Source organism: Gopherus flavomarginatus, chromosome 8 (assembly GCF_025201925.1).
Source record: "Gopherus flavomarginatus isolate rGopFla2 chromosome 8, rGopFla2.mat.asm, whole genome shotgun sequence".
NCBI classification, from domain to species: domain Eukaryota; kingdom Metazoa; phylum Chordata; order Testudines; family Testudinidae; genus Gopherus; species Gopherus flavomarginatus.
In genome coordinates, this window is record NC_066624.1 from 21,462,040 (window position 1) to 21,484,043 (window position 22,004).

The 22,004-nt window shown below is 42.0% G+C and overlaps 1 protein-coding gene across 3 annotated transcripts in view; it reads right to left on the reverse strand.

The window, feature by feature from the left end:
* LOC127056610 (ubiquitin carboxyl-terminal hydrolase 12-like) overlaps positions 1-22,004 on the reverse strand; it is a 54,551-nt gene that overhangs the window by 16,411 nt on the left and 16,136 nt on the right. For 2 of the 3 annotated variants that reach the window (XM_050964683.1, XM_050964685.1), the window contains exons 2-4: positions 7,996-8,076; positions 1,536-1,749; positions 185-411 (exon numbers count right to left, since the gene is read on the reverse strand). In XM_050964683.1, the coding sequence (XP_050820640.1) occupies positions 185-411; positions 1,536-1,749; positions 7,996-8,076 (522 nt within the window). The remainder of the gene's footprint in view (positions 1-184; positions 412-1,535; positions 1,750-7,995; positions 8,077-22,004) is intronic. The other variant, XM_050964684.1, reaches the window with a different exon arrangement.

Genomic DNA, 22,004 nt, shown 5'->3' on the forward strand with positions numbered 1-22,004 from the left:
CCTTAATGAGTACTAGTTTGAATGGACAGCTGATACAGCCATAAAATAGGTTAGGTTCAATTTTTAATCAGAAAATGTTCAATTTCATCTACCCTAATAAATGAAAAATTTTGTTTAGAATTAGGGAAAATGGTCCAGTGCCTTTGAAAAATCAAATAAAGAGGTGTTTTGTTTTTCAACATACAGCTTCACAGTTAAGACATCTGGTTTCGTTGGTTAGTGTTCCCTGGAAGATTTCATGGACCCATGTCAAATCAGTCTTGTCTCCTTCCTCACTCTCAATGCTGCCATTCTGGAGTTTGCCATTCTGTCTCTCCTGTTTTTTCTCTTCTTGTAGTAAGTCAGCAATAGTGTTCAGTAGGTAGTTTAGGAATTCATGTGCATCTTGCTGCATATAATTATCAAATAACTCTGGAAAGGAAACAGAAAAGATTGGGAAGAATGAAAGAACATAACAACAACGCTATCGTTAAAGCACAAACTTTATAAGGCCACTCTGCTTTAGTGAAGCACTGCACATTCTTTTCTCTCTTCTATAATTTTTAAATTCTTTTAGCCACTGCTATTAGTTAACAGTATTTAACTCTTTAAATCATGTCAGTATACACTGTCAAAGATGCTATATGAAACAGAGCTGTAATTATGTAGTTCTAGCAACAGTTGTTATGGACTTCAGCTTAGGCGCTCTCCTACTTCTTGGCTCCCAGGAGGAAGGCAGCCTTCTAAAAATTAGTTACGCTCCTTAAGTTAAGGAAGGCTGCCCTGGCAAACATTTAAATTGGCTTCCGTTGATTCTTTTGGGGAATAAGGGTAAGATGAGTAAGTTTAGATGTGCTACAAGGGACCACTGGTACATGAAGGCCAATATCTTACCTCAGGAGGAAAATGAAAAAAATCCTATAAATCAATGATAATTTACAATCTCTGATTGGGCTTGAAAAGATAACATGCACAAAAGTTCTTCACAACTAGTCCTGGGAAATAACCACTGGATTCCCAATACGAAGAAAGAAACTGATTACCCATTACTTTTTTCTTGCCCTGAGTACAGGAGAGAAAGAGAGGGTGAGAGTGACTGTAAGTCACATATGAGCTTCCCTAATCTGGCCCTAACTATGCATGTACCCAGTCCATGGTACAATTTAAATCATTGCTAGTGATGCTTTAAGTTGTAATGGCTTGTTACAGACTTCTATACTGGCATTATACTAGCACGGAATAGCCAGGGTATCCAAAGCTCTGGGCTCCCTACCCTCTGTGTGACTGGCTGACATCAGGATGGGATCACTAAACCAGATGAAAACCCACCTTAAATAAAGATACTTTACAGGAACCATCTACACACGCTTCATACTACACAAGCAGTGAAAATCTGTACCACATAAATTGGGGCATGAAACTTTTAAAACCCAGTTGGTAAACCTTGCCAAATGTCAGTCACTAGATACACTTGAAAAGAGTTTGGGTTACTTAAAAATGCGCAGCCTAATAGCCTAATATTGAAATTTGATCAGGTACTTCAGTTATTCATTTACCATTTTCTTTCCTCAATCGGGAAATAAATTTCTTAGGTGGGATGACCCCCACCTTCTTCTTTTGTGTGGCAATGCTGTTAAAGAGATCGGAGAGGCACGTAAGGAGGCTTTCCTTCTTCCGGGGCTGGACCTTGTATGCCAAAACTTTTTCCCGAAATGGGCGACAAAAATAAAGTGCCTGTAGAACTGAGTTGCAGTAGCAGGTATTGCCAAACTGGTTAAAACAGAACAAGACACATATTTCCATTATTACATCTGTTAAAAAGAAACCAACAAAGAGAGACTGAGGAAGCTAAGGACAAACAACAGAGAAGTACAAAAACTAATATGTAGAGAAATATTTTTATGAAATTAAAAAACTCCATGACTACTTTTCTAATTGAGACATTCCATCTGAAATGCTGGAAACCTAAATCACAACAGCACAAGAATCAAAATGTGAACGACAGATCATGACAATTTCTTTGTCTGAACAGAGTGAAAAATGAGATTTTTAAAATTTTGTCTAAAGTTATATAATTAAGGAAGGTTTTCTGCATAAGATTTTTAGCACGATAGACCCATCCAAATTTTGGTGTTCTGAGCAATCACTTATTGCGAAGATATTGAGAACTGACATTTGTAATTCTGGCAAAGCAACAGACTAATGACCTTTCTACTTAAATATCCATATGTTAACTAGAGAGGAAGCCTATTTTTATGGAAGATGTTACCATGGCCTTTAAAAAAACTAACTATTAAGAGTAGGTATCCTCAATAGCTATAGTGAGGAACATTCATAGTACTAGGAACATCTTAAAAGTAAAAGAAAACACTGGAAGGACACTTACTGAATTTGCATTCTTTACAACCACTGAAGAGTTTTAAACGAAAAACATACAAAAGGTTCATCACTCAAAATATTTTTAGAAGTGACTTTTGGGACAGAACTTGATAACCCTTGGTTTTCAGAGGCCCCTCCAAAGTGGCTCAATTTGGACATGCAAAAGCTAAGGCAACAGAGTCACTAGCCATGTTTAAAATCTTGGCCATAATTCCCACCGGATAGGAGAAACTAAAAGTAAACATTAGATTGAACCGCTTTCAATCTTGGAAGCCCAGATAGTGTATAAATAAATTTTCTCAAACAAAGTTTCAATTACCACAATTCTTTATCAAAGACTAAATTACAGTATCTGGGTAAATTGGGCCAAGTATCTTACACCTTTTAGAAAACAAGGATCAAGAATGGTACATATTAATGAATAATCAATACGTGCTGTGGATCAAATGGGAAATTTTAGCATGGATTATAAGAACTAAATATCAAAAGATTAGCCTATATTTCAGGGGACTGAACTAATAGTAGTGGAGTTTTATCTGGACCTTAAAACACGTCAATTTAAAGGTATAATGATTGACAAGAAGAGCAGCTGGGTGGAACAGATTCTCCATTATAGGTGCTGAAGTAGTATTGCTTTCTCTCATTTCTTACGTACTATGTTAATATAATACCTTTACCAAACTTATCAAGGATCTGGATCAAAGTAGTTGTTATCTTAACTGCAAGTTTTTTTCTGTGGTAATTTAGTTACTATTAAAATTCTATTTTATTTACACAAGCAACCACCATAGTTAATTTATTGAAGGGAGGGCTATGTGTATAGGGGATAATACAGCGAATGTCTGCTAAGAAAAGGCTATTCCAGGGTTTGTCAGGCAGGTAAAACTAGTGAGTGACAGCATGATTATTAGTCCTGCACAGGACTGAAGCTGCAGTCACTGATGTGAAGAGGCGCTACTGAGAGACCCAAGACCATAACGTGGAGACAAGAAGCAAAATGACAGGATGGCAACTGGTAGCATCACTGTATTCCTTCAGATCAGTTCTATTACAGTATTGTAACAAGGTCACAATAGGTGGATTCAAATTTTATGTTTGCCTGTGTCAGATATCAATATGCCTTTTAAGACAACAAGTAAGTAACACATTAAGTATTTCCTGTTTACAAAGAAATATTAGCAAAAACACATGATGCAGTGATATCTAAGAGCAGCTGTTTTACATCTGCCATATCTGAAGGCTGTGTCATTAGACGACAGGGCTGATGATATGGAATGTCTAGAGGTGATGTGTCCCAGATTGCTTACCAAGGAGAAATACTTAAAACACTGAAAAGTTAGATGCTTTTATACAATGACATGAAATAGTTCATTTTTGGTGATATGGTTCCTTCTGTTTATAGTAATCTGCACAATTTATTTTATAATGACAGAATTGTATAACATTTTGTTACTCAAAAAAGCCAAATAAACAATGATTTTGGGTCTGCCTGTCCTGAGAATTTTCTTGTAAATGAGCTCTGCATCTGAAGAGCATTCTGGGTGAAATATTTTAAACAACCGTAATTAATATACAAATAAATCAACTGTAGAATACTGATAATCATATTAAGTGGTACTCTGGGAATATGGCTACAGCATACGCCAGAATTTTGTATAATTACTGTAGCAGAACGATTGCAAGTTAAATAGTCAATTTTCTGGCTGAGAGAAATATAAAATTAAAATTTAATTCATGCAGCTCAAAAGGTTACAGCCTTGTCATCCTTATAGTTGCATTAACATAACTTTACATGATACATGAAATGAAGAACCATGGTTCAAAATTGTTAGCTACATGATCAAAATAAATACACAAGCTGAACAAACATTTAATTTATGTTTATTCTTAGTCCATCTCTTTAATAATAACCTATAAGACTGAATAACCAGCACATTCATGAAATCTGTAGGTGATACAAAATTGGCAAGTGTTGACAACACCAATGATGACAGAGAAATAATGCAAGAGGACCTGGAAAGATTGGAAACACTAGCACAAAAGAAAAATGAAAATCTTTTGGAAGAATACTAGCTCATATATTTGGGGGAGAAATCCCCAAAACATATTTAATGGGAGGCAGAATCCTAGAAACTAGCAATACTGAAAGAACAGGAGGTTAATAGAGGAATTGTTGTCCATCACTAACCTCCAGTTCTTTCAGCATTGCTAATTTCTGGGTTAGTGAGTTTAAACTGTGATGTGGCAGCAAAAAGGTCAATGTGGTTTTTGATGGTACACACAGAGGAATCAGATCATGCATTTAGGGATTAATAATAAGAATTTTAGTTATAAATTGGGGACACATCCGTTGGAAGTACCAGAGGAGGAGAAGGACCTTGGAGTTTTGGTTGATCACAGGATGACTATGAGCCGCCAATGTGATATGGCCATTAAAAAAGCTAATGCAGTTTTAGGATGCATCAGGCGAGGTATTTCCAGCAAAGATAAGGAGGTGTTAGCACCGTTATATAAGGCACTGGTGAGACCTCATCTGGAATACTGTGTGCAGTTCTGGTCTCCCATGTTTAAGAAGGATGAATTCAAACTGGAACAGGTTCAGAGACGGGCTACTAGGATGATCTGAGGAATGGAAAACCTGTCCTATGAAAGGAGACTCAAAGTGCTTGGCTTGTTTAGCCTAACCAAAAGAAGGTGAGGGGGGATATGCTTGCTCTTTATAAATATGTCAGAGAGATTCATATTAGGGAGGGAGAGGAATTATTTAAGCTTAGTACCAATGTAGACACAAGAACAAATGGGTATAAACTGGACACTAGGAAGTTTAGACTTGAAATTAGACGAAGGTTTCTAACCATTAGAGGAGTGAAGTTCTGGAACAGCCTTCCAAGGGGAGTAGTGGGGGCAAAAGACATATCTGGCTTTAAGACTAAGCTTGATAACTTTATGGAAGGGATGGTATGATGGGATAGCCTAATTTTGGCAATTGATCTTTGATTATCAGCAGGTAAGTATGCCCAGTGGTCTGTGATGGGATGTTATATGGGATGGGATCTGAGTTACTGCAGAGAATTCTTTCCTGGGTGCTGGCTGGTGAGTCTTGCCCACATGCTCAGGGTTTAGCTGATCACCATATTTGGAGTCAGGAAGGAATTTTCCTCCGGGGCAGATTGGCAGAGGCCCTAGAGGTTCTTCGCCTTCCTCTGCAGCGTTGGGCATGGGTCACTTGCTGGAGGATTCTCTGCAGCTTGAGGTCTTCAAACCACAATTTGAAGACTTCAATAACTCAGACATAGGTTAGGGGTTAGTTATAGAAGTGGATGGGTAGGATTCTGTGGCCTGCTTTGTGCAGGAGGTCAGACTAGATGCTCAAAATGGTCCCTTCTGACCTTAAAGTCTATGAGTCTATGAGATCACAATGTATGGAATTAATAGGTCCTGCATATACAACTCTGGTGCGATTAACTATGTTGCATCCAAAAGTGTGGTAGGTACTTTACAAACACAAGAAAGCACATACATCAAAGAGCTTGTATTAGAATCTCAAGACGAAAGTAGTAAAAACACCAACAGTGAAGTCCTGGCCTCATTGAAATCCATAGCAAAACTTCTACTGACTTCAAGATGGCCAAGATATCACCCCAAAGGTACTAAAGAACCCAGCTACTGACCTTGCCCTCGTTTGTATTACAGAGACCACTTTCTGAAATAAACATTACTATTATAGCATTTAACTACACAATTTTAAATAAAAATCCTTTTCCATTTATTCATGTTGTGTAACAGCTCTTTGTCTAGTCAGTTTCACTGTTTCTTCTTTACAGTCAATTTCCCCTATAGGAGCCCACACAGCAACAGGAAAGTTGTTTGTTTGTGTTTTCTGAACAGGAAAATGTCATTGTACAGCCACGAAAAATGACTAGAGGATTCAGGCCAGTTCATAACATGATATTACTTTTAACTAATTTTTTAAAAAAATCAAAACACATGATTTTCAGTTTAACAAATCCTGCTTAAAACAAAATATTTATCAAAAAAGCTAACTAATTTTATTTGAATTTAAAATAATTTTAAAATTACTCCTCTACAGAAAATTCCCATCAGACTGCACTTTGAGGACAAAAACCTCTTAAAATTGAAAATGTTATAGTTTCACAATAGAGGATTATAATCTGCAGAGGTAAAAAACTGTTCTGCAAACCTTTTCAGGTGCTCCAGATGATTTCACACTTTATCAAGAGGACTGAGACCAACAGGAGGAGAAAAAATGAGGTAGTGGGGAAGGAATTTTTGATAGCGAAGTAAAAATGCAAAAAAATTATCGAAGGAAACAAAACTACAGATATTAGACATTTTGTCCTTTTGAATATTGCATGTGGGTGGTAAAAGGATTTTTCTCTTATTTTTAGAAGGCAATTTTTTCTTCTTCAAACTATTTATCATTTCGGTATATAAGCTACAACAGAACATGCCTTCCATATTCTCCCATTATGATACAAATCTCAGAAGCATTGGAATGGCCATTAACACAACACTTAAGGAAGATAATTCAGTGCGTTTAGATTGTTGAGTGACTGAGAACATGATCTGCTAGGGACAAAACAAAAATCAAATAAATCAAATGTGTTCACAATGTGCAGCTGTAGGCAAGCAATACGTTAGTAACTATATTAGCACTATTCAGTACATTAGGTTGTTTCAGTTCTGAGGTGAAATGTGTGTCTAAATGATCCACTAAGGGAGGAAGAGCTAAGTTTAATTTACTGTGAATGAAGTTAACCAGAGCTATATTTTTCACATAAAAAATGAACTATGTCCTGTGATAATTGTAAACATTTCACTTTTTTACATCATATTATTAATAAAAGGGTGTGATAGGTGAATGTAACATTCAATCTTCCTTATCCAGAAGCATTAATCTGACATCCTAAACATAAGTGATAAAATAATGTTGCATTCTTTTCACAATCCTTAATTTAGTTATAACATTGCAAATTAGGCAATTTTTATGGCCTTAGAGGTCTTAATCATACTGGAAACACGAAAACTGACTGAAGTTATGGCAAACAGTTGTTTTAAATAGGAGCTCTCATGCGGATTCAAGCCTGAAAAAACGTTCATTTCTATACAAAGGGAATTGACTTGGCTGGTATTTTTCTGTATTCTCTGATCTTTCCTCAAACAGGACTGTCCCCTCTAAGCCCATTAGAAAAACAAGGGACTTGAAAAGCAAACAGCTTTTTTTGGTTTGAGCTTTTGGGACTAAGACCCAACAAAGTAACAGTTTAATATCTGACACATCTTCTCTGCTGGACAACCATACCCTGCTTTTATCTACCCTATGACCTAATGGGCTTTTCTGATCCTATATTTAAAAGTGTGCCCAAGAATGAACGTCCCACAGAATTTTGTAATCATTAACATTTTCTATTTCACTACAGTTAACTTTTAAGATTAATCTTTTAGTTAAAAACAAAATTTAGCATGCATGTTACAGGATGTAGTGCTTAAATAGATTTCTACTTTGTGCCAGAACAACCCATGTATAAGGTTCTAAAAGAGAATCCTGTCAATTTCAGAATAGGAGGATTGAAATAGAAAACAGCATTTTAAAAATAGTAAAGAAAATTCACTCACATTGACCAAGCCAAAATAATGTTCATTCACAGGAAACTGTTCAGGACCAATCTCTTTCTCCAAAGCAGAGGCATTGGCGCCCTGGGGGGGAGGAGGGGGACAAAAACAAAACCCCACATATGACTACTAGGAAAAAACTCTCTCAAAAAAAAATCTAATATTCATGCCATTTCTAGTAAAACAAAGAGTGAGAATGGAACTGTTAAAACATTTTATATTATACATAAGGGAAAGTGAATGTAGATGTGAAGTAATGCTTTAAAATAATGCTTGTAGCTTAGATTTCAGGGTTCAATGAATACAATTTTTTAAAATCTCTATGATTTTTAAGAAGTTGCGGGATAAGACCACTGGACCAGACCTAGCTGATAATGTAATATAATAGGTCCCCTTTCATCAAAAATTAATTCAATGTTAGACTATTTGTGCATTTCAGATTTTAAAGAAGGAAGGTAAAGCAAGTTAATATGTATCTTGATGGAAGACAGATATTGAACTTTGCTGTACAATATTTTAGTGAGTCTAAAATTAAATTGCAACAATTTAGTTTTACAGAGAATGTATTGGACTCCTGCATACTAATTCAAATGTTATCTACAAGACAGTGATGTGTGCTTGCAAGGCTGGAATCATCATGGTAACATGGTACGTTTTTGTTTAAATGTTTGATACTACTTTATTTCTAGAATCTAACTGAAAACTAGAACACAACCTTAGCAATGTTGGTGCAACTAGCTCTAGTGTAGTAAGCTTCCAGCAGGGGTGCTAGGGACCAAGGCAGTGAAGAACAAAACCAGTTTATTAATGCTGGACAATGGAAAAGCAACATCTTTTTTGGTTTATGTAACTCTTGTAGCATTAATTTTAAAATCAAAGAAACTTTAAAATTTAAACCAGAAATGTAGCTCATTTTCAATATTTCCAAAGAGATTACAAATAGAAAAAAAGTATGTGAAAATAGTGAAGTACTGGTCTTTTTTAAAAATCCAACAGTTGCAGCTGCCATATTTTCACAACAAATTTTAAATTTTGAAAAAATGATTTTATAACATTTGAGAGTTTCAAGAGAGTGTAAAAATATAATTTATCGCTCCCTCTTCCTGCCTCCCACCGATCCTTCAATGTATCTGCATGGATCTGCTTGTAGGAATAGGACCTAAAACATTATTTGCAGTTAGATATACAACTCCTAACACAGCAACATAGTATGGACACTTCATTTAAATTCATTTCATATTATCAAGATATCATGCTTTCATCTTAAAAACTCCAGTTTATAATACCCAACTATGGGTTTATATTTAAAAGAAGATACTGTTTTATCTTGGGGTGAACATCAAAACTACAAACTACTGATCAAACTGAGGGATTTTTGCACTTGAATCTATACAAAAATTTGCTAGAGAAAAAAAAAGTTTTTCCACATTCACTAAGGAGATCTGATTAGTCAGTCATCCAGGAAGGTCATTTAAATTTAGCGGAGCATGTGCTATAAAAATAAACAAGGAACTCAGAATAAATTCGCTATGTAGATGGATTAAAGAAAACAGACTGAAGGGCAGGAAGAATGATAGGCAAGATGGGTGCCTTGAGAGAAAACAGATTTTTAAGTGGAGGAGTGTGCTATAGGAAAGGAACAATGTGTCTCCCTGAATCATCCACTGAGGAAGTCAAACTACACGAGAAAGTGGATTACCAGAAGACACTACCTATGAAAATGTATGTGAAGACTGCTGAATAATCTAGAACTGTGCCTGCCAGTTGCCAGGTTCCAATTTCAAATCTTCTGTTAGCATCCTATTTATAGCTCAAACAGCATTTTAAGGCATCTGAATCACTAATGACAAGTGCTTTTCTATAGCTATTTTTTTTATCTAAAGATGCTTAGACATGCTTTGAGTCCTTTTAATAATCTCATAAAATCTTTTCAATGCTGTTCCAGCTTTTTTAAATAAATGTAACTGAAAGTGAAAATTAAAATATTAAGTAAAAAACTGTATTAATGAACTCTGATATTTGCATAGTTGAAAATCATAAAAAATTAGCAAATGCAAAAGGTATGTTCCAGCAGAAATATTCATTTGGCTATTTTGCACATCCTTTAAGTTTTTCATACGTGATGAACAATAATAAAACTAAAAGTGGCCTACAGATAAGAAAAAAAATTAGGATTGTACCTCTTTTGCATCTTTACGATGTATAAAAGAACACAGAAAGGATTCTCACCCCAGCTTCCAAGGTTTTAGTTTCTGCTCATATTTCAGATTAGAAATTCAAAACTTTTCTGTTCTGTTGTTCCTGGAAAGCATTACTAAGAACAGGTAGGATTAAGACATTAGAGATCTAGTCTTTACACGGTGGGTATATCTACGCTGCAGGGACTATACAAGCATATCTACATTACAGGAAATATACCGGTATAGCTAAGGCACTGTAGCTATGTTGGCATAATCTGGTAGCACAGATGCCGCTTACACTGATGTAAGGGGTTTTTCTGTCAAGGTAGAACACCATCTCCCCAAGCAATGGTAGGTAAATTAACAGAAGCACTCTTCCATCAACCTATTTGCACCTATACTGGAAGTTAGGTCAGCATAGCTGCATTGCTCATGGGTGTGGATTTTTCACACCCCTAGCCAACAAAGCTATGTCAATCAAAATTTTAAGTATAGACCAGGCTTAAATCACTGAAACCTTGAAGGAGAACTAAACAAAACAAAAAGTTTAAGTATACTATTGCTCAGCCCTGCAAAGTGCTATTCACCCATTTGCCCACATTAGTAATGTTTTTAATGAACAAGTAAATACTATAAGCATTTTTATTATCAATCACTAGGACAAACGATGGGCAAGTAACTTGGGCTGTTACATATTCACAGTAACTTTGTAAAGTTGTTATGACTAGTTATAAAAAGCAGAAAACTTACTATAAAAAAATCTAGTTTAACTAGAGGTATGGAAACTCTGCAGTCAGATTTCTTATTTCAAATCTATAGGGAATGACCTAGATTGAAGAAATAGAAAGGAACCACAAAACATAAGAAGCAACATGATTTGTGATAAAAATTGGTTAATACACGCAGGGCCGGCTTTAGGCCGATTCGACCGATTCCGGGGAATCGGGTCCCGCGCCTTAGGCACCTTTCTAATTATTTTTTTTTAAACTTACCCCCGGTCGCGGTCTGCTCCAGGGTCTTCCATGTCCTGCTCCTTTGAGCGAAGCACCAAAGGGAGCACGGCGCGGCCCCACTCTCCCAGCTAGAGCTCCAGCTGGGAGTGCGGGGCAGCGGGACTTGCCGCACTCCGGCCGGGGCTCCAGCCAGGAGTGCGAGGCGGCGGGGCTTGCCACGCTCCGGCCGGGGCTCCAGCCAGGAGTGCGAGGCGGCGGGGCTTGCCGCGCTCCGGCCGGGGCTCCAGCCAGGAGTGCGAGGCGGCGGGGCTTGCCGCGCTCCGGCCGGGGCTCCAGCCAGGAGTGCGAGGCGGCGGGGCTTGCCGCGCTCCGGCCGGGGCTCCAGCCAGGAGTGCGAGGCGGCGGGGCTTGCCGCGCTCCGGCCGGGGCTCCAGCCAGGAGTGCGAGGCGGCGGGGCTTGCCGCGCTCCGGCCGGGGCTCCAGCCAGGAGTGCGAGGCGGCGGGGCTTGCCGCGCTCCGGCCGGGGCTCCAGCCAGGAGTGCGAGGCGGCGGGGCTTGCCGCGCTCCGGCCGGGGCTCCAGCCAGGAGTGCGAGGCGGCGGGGCTTGCCGCGCTCCGGCCGGGGCTCCAGCCAGGAGTGCGAGGCGGCGGGGCTTGCCGCGCTCCGGCCGGGGCTCCAGCCAGGAGTGCGAGGCGGCGGGGCTTGCCGCGCTCCGGCCGGGGCTCCAGCCAGGAGTGCGAGGCGGCGGGGCTTGCCGCGCTCCGGCCGGGGCTCCAGCCAGGAGTGCGAGGCGGCGGGGCTTGCCGCGCTCCGGCCGGGGCTCCAGCCAGGAGTGCGAGGCGGCGGGGCTTGCCGCGCTCCGGCCGGGGCTCCAGCCAGGAGTGCGAGGCGGCGGGGCTTGCCGCGCTCCGGCCGGGGCTCCAGCTGGGAGAGCAGGGTGCCGGGGCTCCAGCCGCGCTCTGGCCGGGGCTCCAGCCGGGAGAGCGGGGCAGCGGGGCTTTGTCGCGCTCCGGCCGGGAGAGCGAGGCCGCGGGGCTTGCCATGCTCCAGCTGGAGTGCGGCAAGCCTGGTGGCTCCGGCTGGAGCTCCAGCCAGAGCATGGCAAGCCCCGCGACCCTGGCTGGCGCTCTGGGCCCTTTAAATAGCCTCCAGAGCCCTGGGGCAGTGAAGGGCTCTGGGGGCTATTTAAAGGGCCCGGGGCTCCACCTGCCTTTGCCACCCCGGTCCTTTAAATAGCCGCCGGAGCCCCGCCTCCCCCATGCATTCCCCAGCGCTCCCGCGGCTATTTAATAGGTCCGGGGCAGGGTAGAAGGGGAGTTGGGGGCTAACTAAAGGGCTGGGGTTCCAGCTGCCTCTGCTGCACCTCCTGACCTGCCCACACCAGTCTGGCCCCCCCTGCCTGCAGCCAGCTCTGCACCCCATGCCCACAGCCAGCCTCTGCCAAACCCCCTGTCCTATCTCCAGCCAACCCCTGCCACACACCCCTGCAGCCCTGCCCAAAGCCAGCCAGACCCACACACACTGCTGCCCGCACCAGCCCTGCACACCCTGCCCAGCCCGCACCCTCTGCCCTGTCTCCAGTAAACCCCTGCTGCACCCCACTGCCTGAAGCCAGCCAGTTCCACACTCCGCTGTCTCCAGACCTGCAAACCCCTGCTGCATCCCCGTGCAGCCCTGCCTGAAGCCAGCCCGCCCCACACCCCCTGTCTCCAACCAGCCCTGCACCCCTTGCCCTGCCTGCAGCCAGACCCTACCTCCAGTCAGCCCCTGCCCTGCCTCCAGCCAGCCCCATGTCCACTGCTGCCCTGCAGTTTCCAGGACAGTAACCCTGCACACCTGCTTCAATGAGGGGGGCAGGGAGCAGCTGGGACCAACACATGTGCACACTCCCAGGGAGTGGCGGGGACCCACACATGTGAAATGGCAGTCATTAATAGCCAATCAACAGCATATATGATGCAATGTATATAATATATAATTTTATTATTCATATAGTTATGGAAAGTAAATAATACATGAAAGAAATGAAAGCCTTTTTTTTCCACTTTTTTTTTTTAAGTCATCCCTGCCAGGGCCCCGCCGAAAATGTTCGAATTGGGCCCCGCACTTCCTAAAACCGGCCCTGAATACACGGTTAAGAAACTTAGATTTTGACAGATTTACAAATGATCCTCTTCATACACATGCATGATAGATCTCTAAGGTCTTTACTGCAGGATGGTGATCCTGTCACTGAGAAACACACAGAGAAAACTAACTCGGTTACTGTTGAAGTGTCACAGCCCCAAATTTAATTCCAAAAACTCATTGGCAACAGTCCTAGGTAAAACTGGGCCTACAGGACACCAAAATGTTTACACTAAAATCTTCAAACTGTTAGGGTGCAGAGCTACAACAGCCAGACAAAGAACGCTGAAGACTGTACAATAACCTGTGTCATTATGTTATTAAAATATGATGCTTCTGAAAAGCTGAAATGAAACAGTCTGTCCCTTTAATGCTGGAATTTCAGAGCAGAGATCATGTTGCCACTACTTCTAATAGTCTGCACATTAATTCTACAGTTAGATGACAAATTCAACTGCTTAAAAGTAGCCAAATTGCTACTGCACTCATTGTTTGTGGCATAATTGACCTCTATTAGCACAGCATTTGCTACACATTTTTCAAAGAAATGCTCTTTAACATTATCAGATCAATTGAAATGCTACAAGTTTCAAACATCATGCAATTGTGCAAACTGGATTTTAAAATGTAATCTTATGGAGCAAGCACATAGTCATGCTCACAATGGCAAACTGGGGAAGGGAAGAGATCTCCCCTGTCCTCTTCCCCTTCTTTCCCCCAATAAAAAAAAACCCTAGGTTGTGCAAAAGTTTAGAACTGTACTTTGAAAGAATAAATAAAGAGACAAGACTTCTGTTTTATTTTTAACTAGAGAGCTGCCTCGGGACAGACAAATATTATCTGGTCATGAAGAACAGTACCCGTTTCCAAACGTAAATGCCGGAAATAGGAAGCTCTTTACAATTCAAAATCAAACTAAAGGGTTAAAAGTGCAAAAATTATTACAAACTCTTTCCATAAATTGTAATTTGAGAAGTTATAACTATTTGTGCTTGCAGGAAATCTACACAGTGGGAAGTGTTATACATTCCATATATAGACAGCAATACAATAGTTTTGAATTCTACGGTGATAAACACAGGGTGAGAATTTACCCTTGACCAGATGGCAAGCTGTTTGCTGGAAAACCAACAGTGACTGTATCACTTATAATGCGGAAATGCAAGATTTTGGTTTACTTAACATACATGATTCAAGCTGTGTATAGGGGATTAGGTTTTAAACTACAGATTATAAACAGAGATTTACTGACTGTTTGCAAACTAGTCTGCTTCCCAGGCTACTGATACAATTCTGATTAAGAATGACTCAATCACCTTAGTACTCAAAAGCTAACAGTTAAGCCTAGTTAAATCAGATTCAGAATCTTAACACTGGTAATTCACATGTATCATGTTACCTTTTAGAATACACTTCTACCTCGATATAACGCGGTTATGGGGAGACAAAAATCCCTACCGCGTTATAGGTGAAACGCCGTTATATTGAGGTAGCGGTGGCAGGCCTGCAGCGGTGATTTAAAAAGCCCAGGGCTCCGGCAGCGGGGACCCCCAGCTCCTTTAAATCGCTGGCAGAGCCCCACTGCCACAGCCCCGGGGTAACAGCGGCAGAGCTCCAGTGGTGATTTAAAGGACCCAGGGCTCCAGCAGCAGACGAAGCCCAAGGCCCTTTAAATTACCGGCGAGCCCTGCTGCTGCAGCCCCAGGGTAGCAGCAGCAGCAGGGCTCTGGAGGTGATTTAAAGAGCTCCAGGCTCCAGCCACTGCGGGAAGCCCGGGCCCTTTAAGTCGCTGGCTGAGCCCTGCTGTTGCAACCCTGTGGTAGCGGCGGCAGGGCTCCGGCAGTGATTTAAAGGGCCCAGGGCTCCCCGCAGCAGCCAGAGCCCAGGACCCTTTAAAGCGCCGCCTGAGCCCCAGGGTTACCGCGCTATATGCGAACCCATGTTGTATCAGGTCACGTTATAGCAGGGTAGAGGTGTAACATTTAATGGAACCAAATACTTTTATTTAAATCTGCCTCTCCTTGCTTTTTGCATACGAACTCTGTCTCCCACCTCTCTTCCTCTTTCACTTCTCAGCATGCTTGTATTTCAAAGTAACTCCTTTATAGTAGAAAGAAAGCAGTTAGGTGGACAAGATTAGAACTGATTTATTATCCCCTAGCCCCAGGGACAAATAATTCCTTTTATACAGCTTCCAAAAGTACATCCAAGAGCCTTGGAGTATGTCCATGGAAACTTGCAATATAAATACCTTATTCTTAAGATATTGTTCTGATACTCTGGTTCAGAGAGGAAGTACTGTATAACTTTCTATAGCTTTCTGTAGCTATTTGAGCAGGAATTAAACATCAATTATAAATTCACCAGCCAGCATAAATCTTCCAGCTGAAGGGTTGCCTGATTCTAAGAACACATCCTCTTAGTTTTGACTAAAGTGGTAATACTATTTACACCACTTGACAGTCAGAAACAATGCACACTCACTTGTGCCCAGCAATTTCTACCATATTGCAAATCCTATGGAGCTCCAAGGAATGGTGACAATCTGTCCTGATTGAGACCTCCCCCATTCTGTTTTATTCTGTTATGAAAGCACAAATATTGTCTTACGGTTTGATACAATGCCCGCTGAAGTCAATGGAAATCTTTCGACTGACAGACTGACTTTGGATCAGGGACTGGAAACTTGAATTTTGGGTTCCTTCAAATTGCTTAGTTCATGGTATTGGACAAGTCACCTAACCTTTCTGTGCTGCAGTTTATCCATCTGTTAACAGTGATAGTTCACCATACTTCACAGAAATATCATGAAGCTTAGTTGTAACCTGCAAGATTTTGCACAGGAAATACTAATGTACACGTTCCAAGCATTTATTTCTTTCTTTGCTTGCAAGCAGGGGAAATACTGCCATCTGCTAAATTGTGACCAAAAATCAACATAATCTGGGGATAATATATATTCTACAATAGTTGCAGCAACTACTCCCCAACAAGTACTGCTCATGGATATCACTAACATCTACATTAGGGAACGCCTGCTTAGAATGATTGTACTTAGTTCTCTGCCAGCCAAAGTTTATCCCGTTAAAGGGGACAAAATTAATTATAATAAATTGCACATTACTCTTGAAGTGACAGAGCAGAGCCCAGAAAACTGCAAGGCAAGTTCATCTATATATAATTTATTAACTAATTTAGGAGCTTTGACATCTGGAAACCCATCATGGAGTATCTGGAGTGAGGAAAATAGCAAGGTCCGCCAAGATCTGTACTGAGACCTGTGCTGTTGAACATCTTCATAAATGATCTGGAAAGAGGTGTAAACTGTGAGGTGACAAAGTTTGCAGATGATACTAAATTACTTAAAATAGTTAAGGCCAACGCTTACTGCAAACAGTTACAAAGGGATCTCACAAAACCAGGTTAAATGAGCAACAAAAAGGCATGTGAAATTTAGTGTTGATAAATGCAAAGTAACATATGCTGGAAAAAATCTCAACTATACATATAAAACAATGGGTTCTAAATTAGCTGTTACCACTCAATAAAGAGATCTTTGCATCATCGTGGTTAGTTCTCTGAAAATATCTACTCAATGTGCAACAGGAAAGAGAGTCATAAGACAGAAAATATTATAAACCTACTATATAAATCCATGGTTCATCCACATGTTGAATACTGCATGCAATTTTGATCAAGCCATCTCAAAAATGATATATTAGAATTGGAAAAGGAGAAAGGCAACAAAAACTCACTAGGGGTATGGAACAGCTTCCGTTCAAGAAGAGATTAAAAAGACTGGAACTGTTCATCTTGAAAAAGAGATGACTGTGGGAGGATATGACAGAGGTCTATAACACCATGATTGGTATTACTCCTGGGGGAATTCTGCACCACTGTGTGCATGCAGAATTCATGTTCCCCGCAGATTTCTTTGCTTCCCCACAGAAAAATGACTTTCTGATGGGGAAGCAAAGGGAAGCCACAAGAGCAATCGTGAGCCGCTCCCCAGCAGTGTGGGTGCATCGTTTCAGGTGCCAGGAGCAGCTAGCAGAGAGGTAAATCACTGCGGGGGAGGGCTGGAGATGCCCCAGCCAGTGGCTTCTACCCAGCTGCTAGTCCCGCTGGGCAGGAAGGGACTTCCTCTTCCCCTGCAAGGAGTGACCATGGCTAGGTCAGATCCACCCCTAGAAACCTCTCTGGCTGCAGGAAGCTCCGCATTCCTCTACTTCCTGCCTCCATCGCTCCTCAGTTGTGGTGGGGTAGAGTTACTGTAAGGGGAGCTGCTTCCCCATCCGCCTAACCCCCCATGCATCTGGACCCGCCTCATACCCAAACTGACCTGCCAAACCTCACTCTCTGCCCCAGAACCAACCCTCCCATGAGACCCCTGCACCTGAACCCACACCCCGACAAACCTCACCCTTTGCATCTGGACCCCTCCCCACTGAGCCCTACCTCCCTGCATCTGGACCGCACTCCTGCACCCAGACCGCCCCCCACAACCAACTCCCCACCCCACCTGCACATAGACCACTCCAACAAGCCCCCCGCACCGACCCCCACTCCACTGAGCCACACCAAGCCAGCACCTAGACCCACAGCCCACGAAGTCAGCACCCAGAGCCCCCTGCTGAGCCCTCCACATGCAGACCCTCCCCCAATGAACCCCAACCACCTTCACCTGGATCGCCATGCAGAGTCCCAGTGCCTCTTCACCCAGAACCCCCTCAATGAGCTTGTTCATCCAGATCCCCCCGCACCCAGACCCCTCACCAAGCCACCTGCATCCAGATTGCTCCACTCAGAACCCTATCACCCCACACCTGGAACTTCCCACACTAAGCCCCTCCACACTTGGATCCTGCTGGGCTGAGCCTGCCTGCCTACATCTAGTGTGCTTGGCATGCAGGGGCAGGGCCCTGGGATGTTTCTTGGGCAGGACTGGCCCTTGCACTGTGTCAAGATGAGGCGCAGCCTCACCACCGAGTCTGTGTTCGGGAGTGGGGGGGTGGGAATGAGCCTGCAAGGTGATCTCCCACCTCTGCCTGTGCTGCCATGCTGGAGCCTCCACATTTATTGACATATTAAAATTTGCAGATTTTAAAATATTGTGCGCAGAATGCCCTCAAGAGTATTGGTATGGAGAAAGTGAATAAGGAAGTGTTATTTACACCTTCACATAACACTCGGACCAGGGTTCACCCAATGATATTAATAGGCAGCAGGTTTAAAATAAACTTAAGGAAGTACTTCTTCACACAATGCACAGTCAGCCTGTGGAACTCACTGTCAGGGGATATTGTGAAGACAAAAAATATAAGTCGGTTCAAGAAAGAATTAGGTAAATCCATGGAAGATAGGTTCATCAATGGCTGTATTAGCCAAGATGGTCAGCAATTCAACTCCATGTTCAGAGTATCCCTAAACCTCTGAGGGCCAGAAGCTGGGACTGGACAACAGGGGATGGATCATCCAATAATTGTCCTGTTCATTCCCTGTGAATCATCCAGCACTGACCACTGCTGGAAGACAGGATACTTAGATAGATGGACCATTTGTATCACCCAGGATGGCCATTCTTATGAAACAGGTACTCTGGTGGTGGACCTCAGGTGTAGGGAACAGTTAAAATCTAAGTTATTCTGTAATTACCTTTCATCTCTCAAACTGGTTCAAATGGGTACACAGGCCAATATCTGATTCAAATAGAGAGAGAAACTGGTAATGAGTGAATACATGCAATATTAATGTAAAGTGCACTAAACAAAAGCCTTTTAAAGTAGCTTTTGTTCAACTGGATGAGGTACGAGGGGAGTTGAGGAGACTAATTTTCATGAACTGTCTACTTAGAGAAGCTGTCTAAGCTAGTCACCCACAGAACCAGCTCACAAAACCTCAAAAACTACTGGATTATTAACTGCAAAATTCACCAGGTTTGGAACCAAGATCCATCATCTCTGGTGATTTGCAAGCTATGGATGTTTCTGTCAATAAAGAAGTCTTAATTTATTCACAGCTTAATACACAATACAAGTGAAAAATTTAAGTGTATGCTCCCATGTCCCAGTCAAATTATATTGTTAGCTCAAGAAACTAAAGATGGAAGGTAAATTGTGTTCTCCCACATCTCTTCAGCCAATGCAAGATGGTCCTCATAGGATATCTGAAAGCTTTGCCTAGTCTAGTTTTAAATTATATCTACATATACTCCTTCCCAAATTAGATTTACATCTCTAAACATCTGTTTACCATTCATGACTACTTCAACATGTATTGCATAACTGAATGGATTACACACTGCATGATTTGTCCAGAAGAGAACGTAAAGCCTGGAGGAGAGAAAGTGAAGGGTGACAGTTTGTTGTTGGATATAAACGGTTACCTGGTTTTGGGCTCCCACACCACTTCTGGAGCCAGCTTAACAGGTTCAGGTGTGGCATGGTTTGTGCACCAAGACCAACCATGCCCGGGGCACCCAGGACAGCCCACTGTGCATCTCGGTGCTACGGATGATACTGCACACGTGCTGGATGGTTGCTATGTTCGTGCCCTGAAGGTCTTCTGAAGCTGAACACTGCTATTCAGTGGCCAATGATTGGCTCAGGACTATTTGGCTTCTTTTGTTAGTTTTTTAAACCTTGTCTTGCCCACACACAATTGCTACACAGACTATTCAGCCTAATACCCCAATGTTCTCAGAGCTACAAAAAAAACAAAAAGTCCACACCAGTTGGTGTGTGTGTGTGTGTATATGTTTTAAATATATATAATTTTCAAAAAATTTCACTACTTCAGCCCTATTTATAATATATTCAAAGGCTTTAATTATTCCTCCCTATATTACTCTTAATAGACTGAAGCCCAATTGGTTAATTTAAAATAGTGATTCCATGGATAATTCCACATACACAGTGGAAATGTGATCATGTGTCATTCTGCTAAGGTAAAAAAGTTAAAATAATTTTAAAATTCAGAGCAGCATATTAATTTTATCATCACATATTTTATACCACTGAATCCTCACTATCCAATTACAGTTAATGCATCCCAGAATGCTTAAATTAAGTAGACCATTGTAGACAAAGCCACTGCAAGCAGCTTGCAAACAATAGTGCAGTGGTTCTCAAACTTTTTTTTTTTTCCGCAGACCACTTGAAAATTGCTGAGGGTCTCGGTCGGCCACTTAATGATCTTTCCAAATGTTGTTTGTATCGTTAGCTAAATATTGTAAAGCGCTTTGGATAAAAGTGCTATATAAAAAAAAAATAATAAAATTACCTTTTTTTGTTCTACAAATAAAAGCACACAACTCATATTTTAATATCAGTAGTCTCACCCTTCTAATGTGATGGATGTGCCGTCGCCCCTTTGCTGCGGCAGCCCCGTGTTCGGGCTGGGAAGAAAGGGGTCTCTTCCCTGCCACAGCAGCCACAGAGCTAGTCTGGGAAGGAAGTGGGTCTCTCCTTGGCAGCCACAGCCCTGGAGCTGGGGAAAGTCACCTCCTTCTCTGGCCACCGCAGCCCTACACGTCCCAAATTGCCCCCACTCTCCCTTCTCACCCCACTGCCTCCTCCCACCTATCCCGCCGAAGGCCACCACCTCACCTTACATGTGCATCTTCTCCAGGGTCCAGGCACCTAATTAGTGGAGCCACACCTGCATGGCTCCACTAATTAGGTGGACGGCCCTTCATTCTCTCGTGTGCAGCCACTCAGGGACACACCTTAGAGGGAACTATCTGTGAGGTGAGCTTGTGGACCACAGTTTGAGAACCTCTCTAGTTGGGTTTACTTATGCCATATGATTTGCTCTACTGAAGCTCTTTAGTATGTTGCAGTAACTAAACAAATACGGTAAAACCACAATATAGCTAGTATATTGGTAATGCATTAAAATTAAACAATCTGTCACATTAGAGACTAGATTTATGGGTACTGAAGCCTCAACTTTGGCCCTTCCTACACTCCATTAGAGGTGCTACACCCACAAAAACCAAGATACTGGGATAGATTAAGTGCACAGATGAGGACTGAGAAAAATTTATTATTTTTACAGTACCACACAGATGTGCACAGCGCTTTACAGACAATATTAGGCCCCTGCCACAAGGAATTTGTCACCTAGAGAAGAATATCAGGCAAAAAGAAAGGAAGAAGGATTAAGGGGAGATCTCAGTATAGACAATATATTTTATGCGCAATGTGCCTTGCTGACTTTTTCTAATCAATCAGTTTTGTTTTATTTGACTAAACATTTTATAAATTAGAAAAGGAGCTCCGGCACCAGAGAGCAAACCAAAAGTGGGTTTTGAGACAGGCCCTGGCAGGACCCCACAAGAGGGCATTAAGATCAGAAAAAAGCAAGGGAATGATGAGAAGACAGGCAGCAAAAGCAGAGCTGTTTAGAACCTGGAAGAAAAGGAGAAGAAATCTGAATAGGATGAGGCGTTTCCATAAGGCCTACCTGCCTTCACTTTGCTAGGCTGGCTAAGAGCAACCATTCCAGTTTTACGAGCACTATGAGCTTGTCTATGCTTTAAAAGCTGCAGCTGCGTCTCTGTAGTGCTTCACCGAAGACGCTACCTACTCCAAAGAGAGAGGTTCTCCTATCAACATAGGTAATCCACCTCCTCGAGAGGCAGTAGCCAGGTGGCAAGGGAGAATTTTCCTGTCGACCTAAAGATGTCTACACCAGGGGTTGTTGGTTTAACTGCGTTGCTCAGGGATGTGGATATTTCACACCCCAGAGC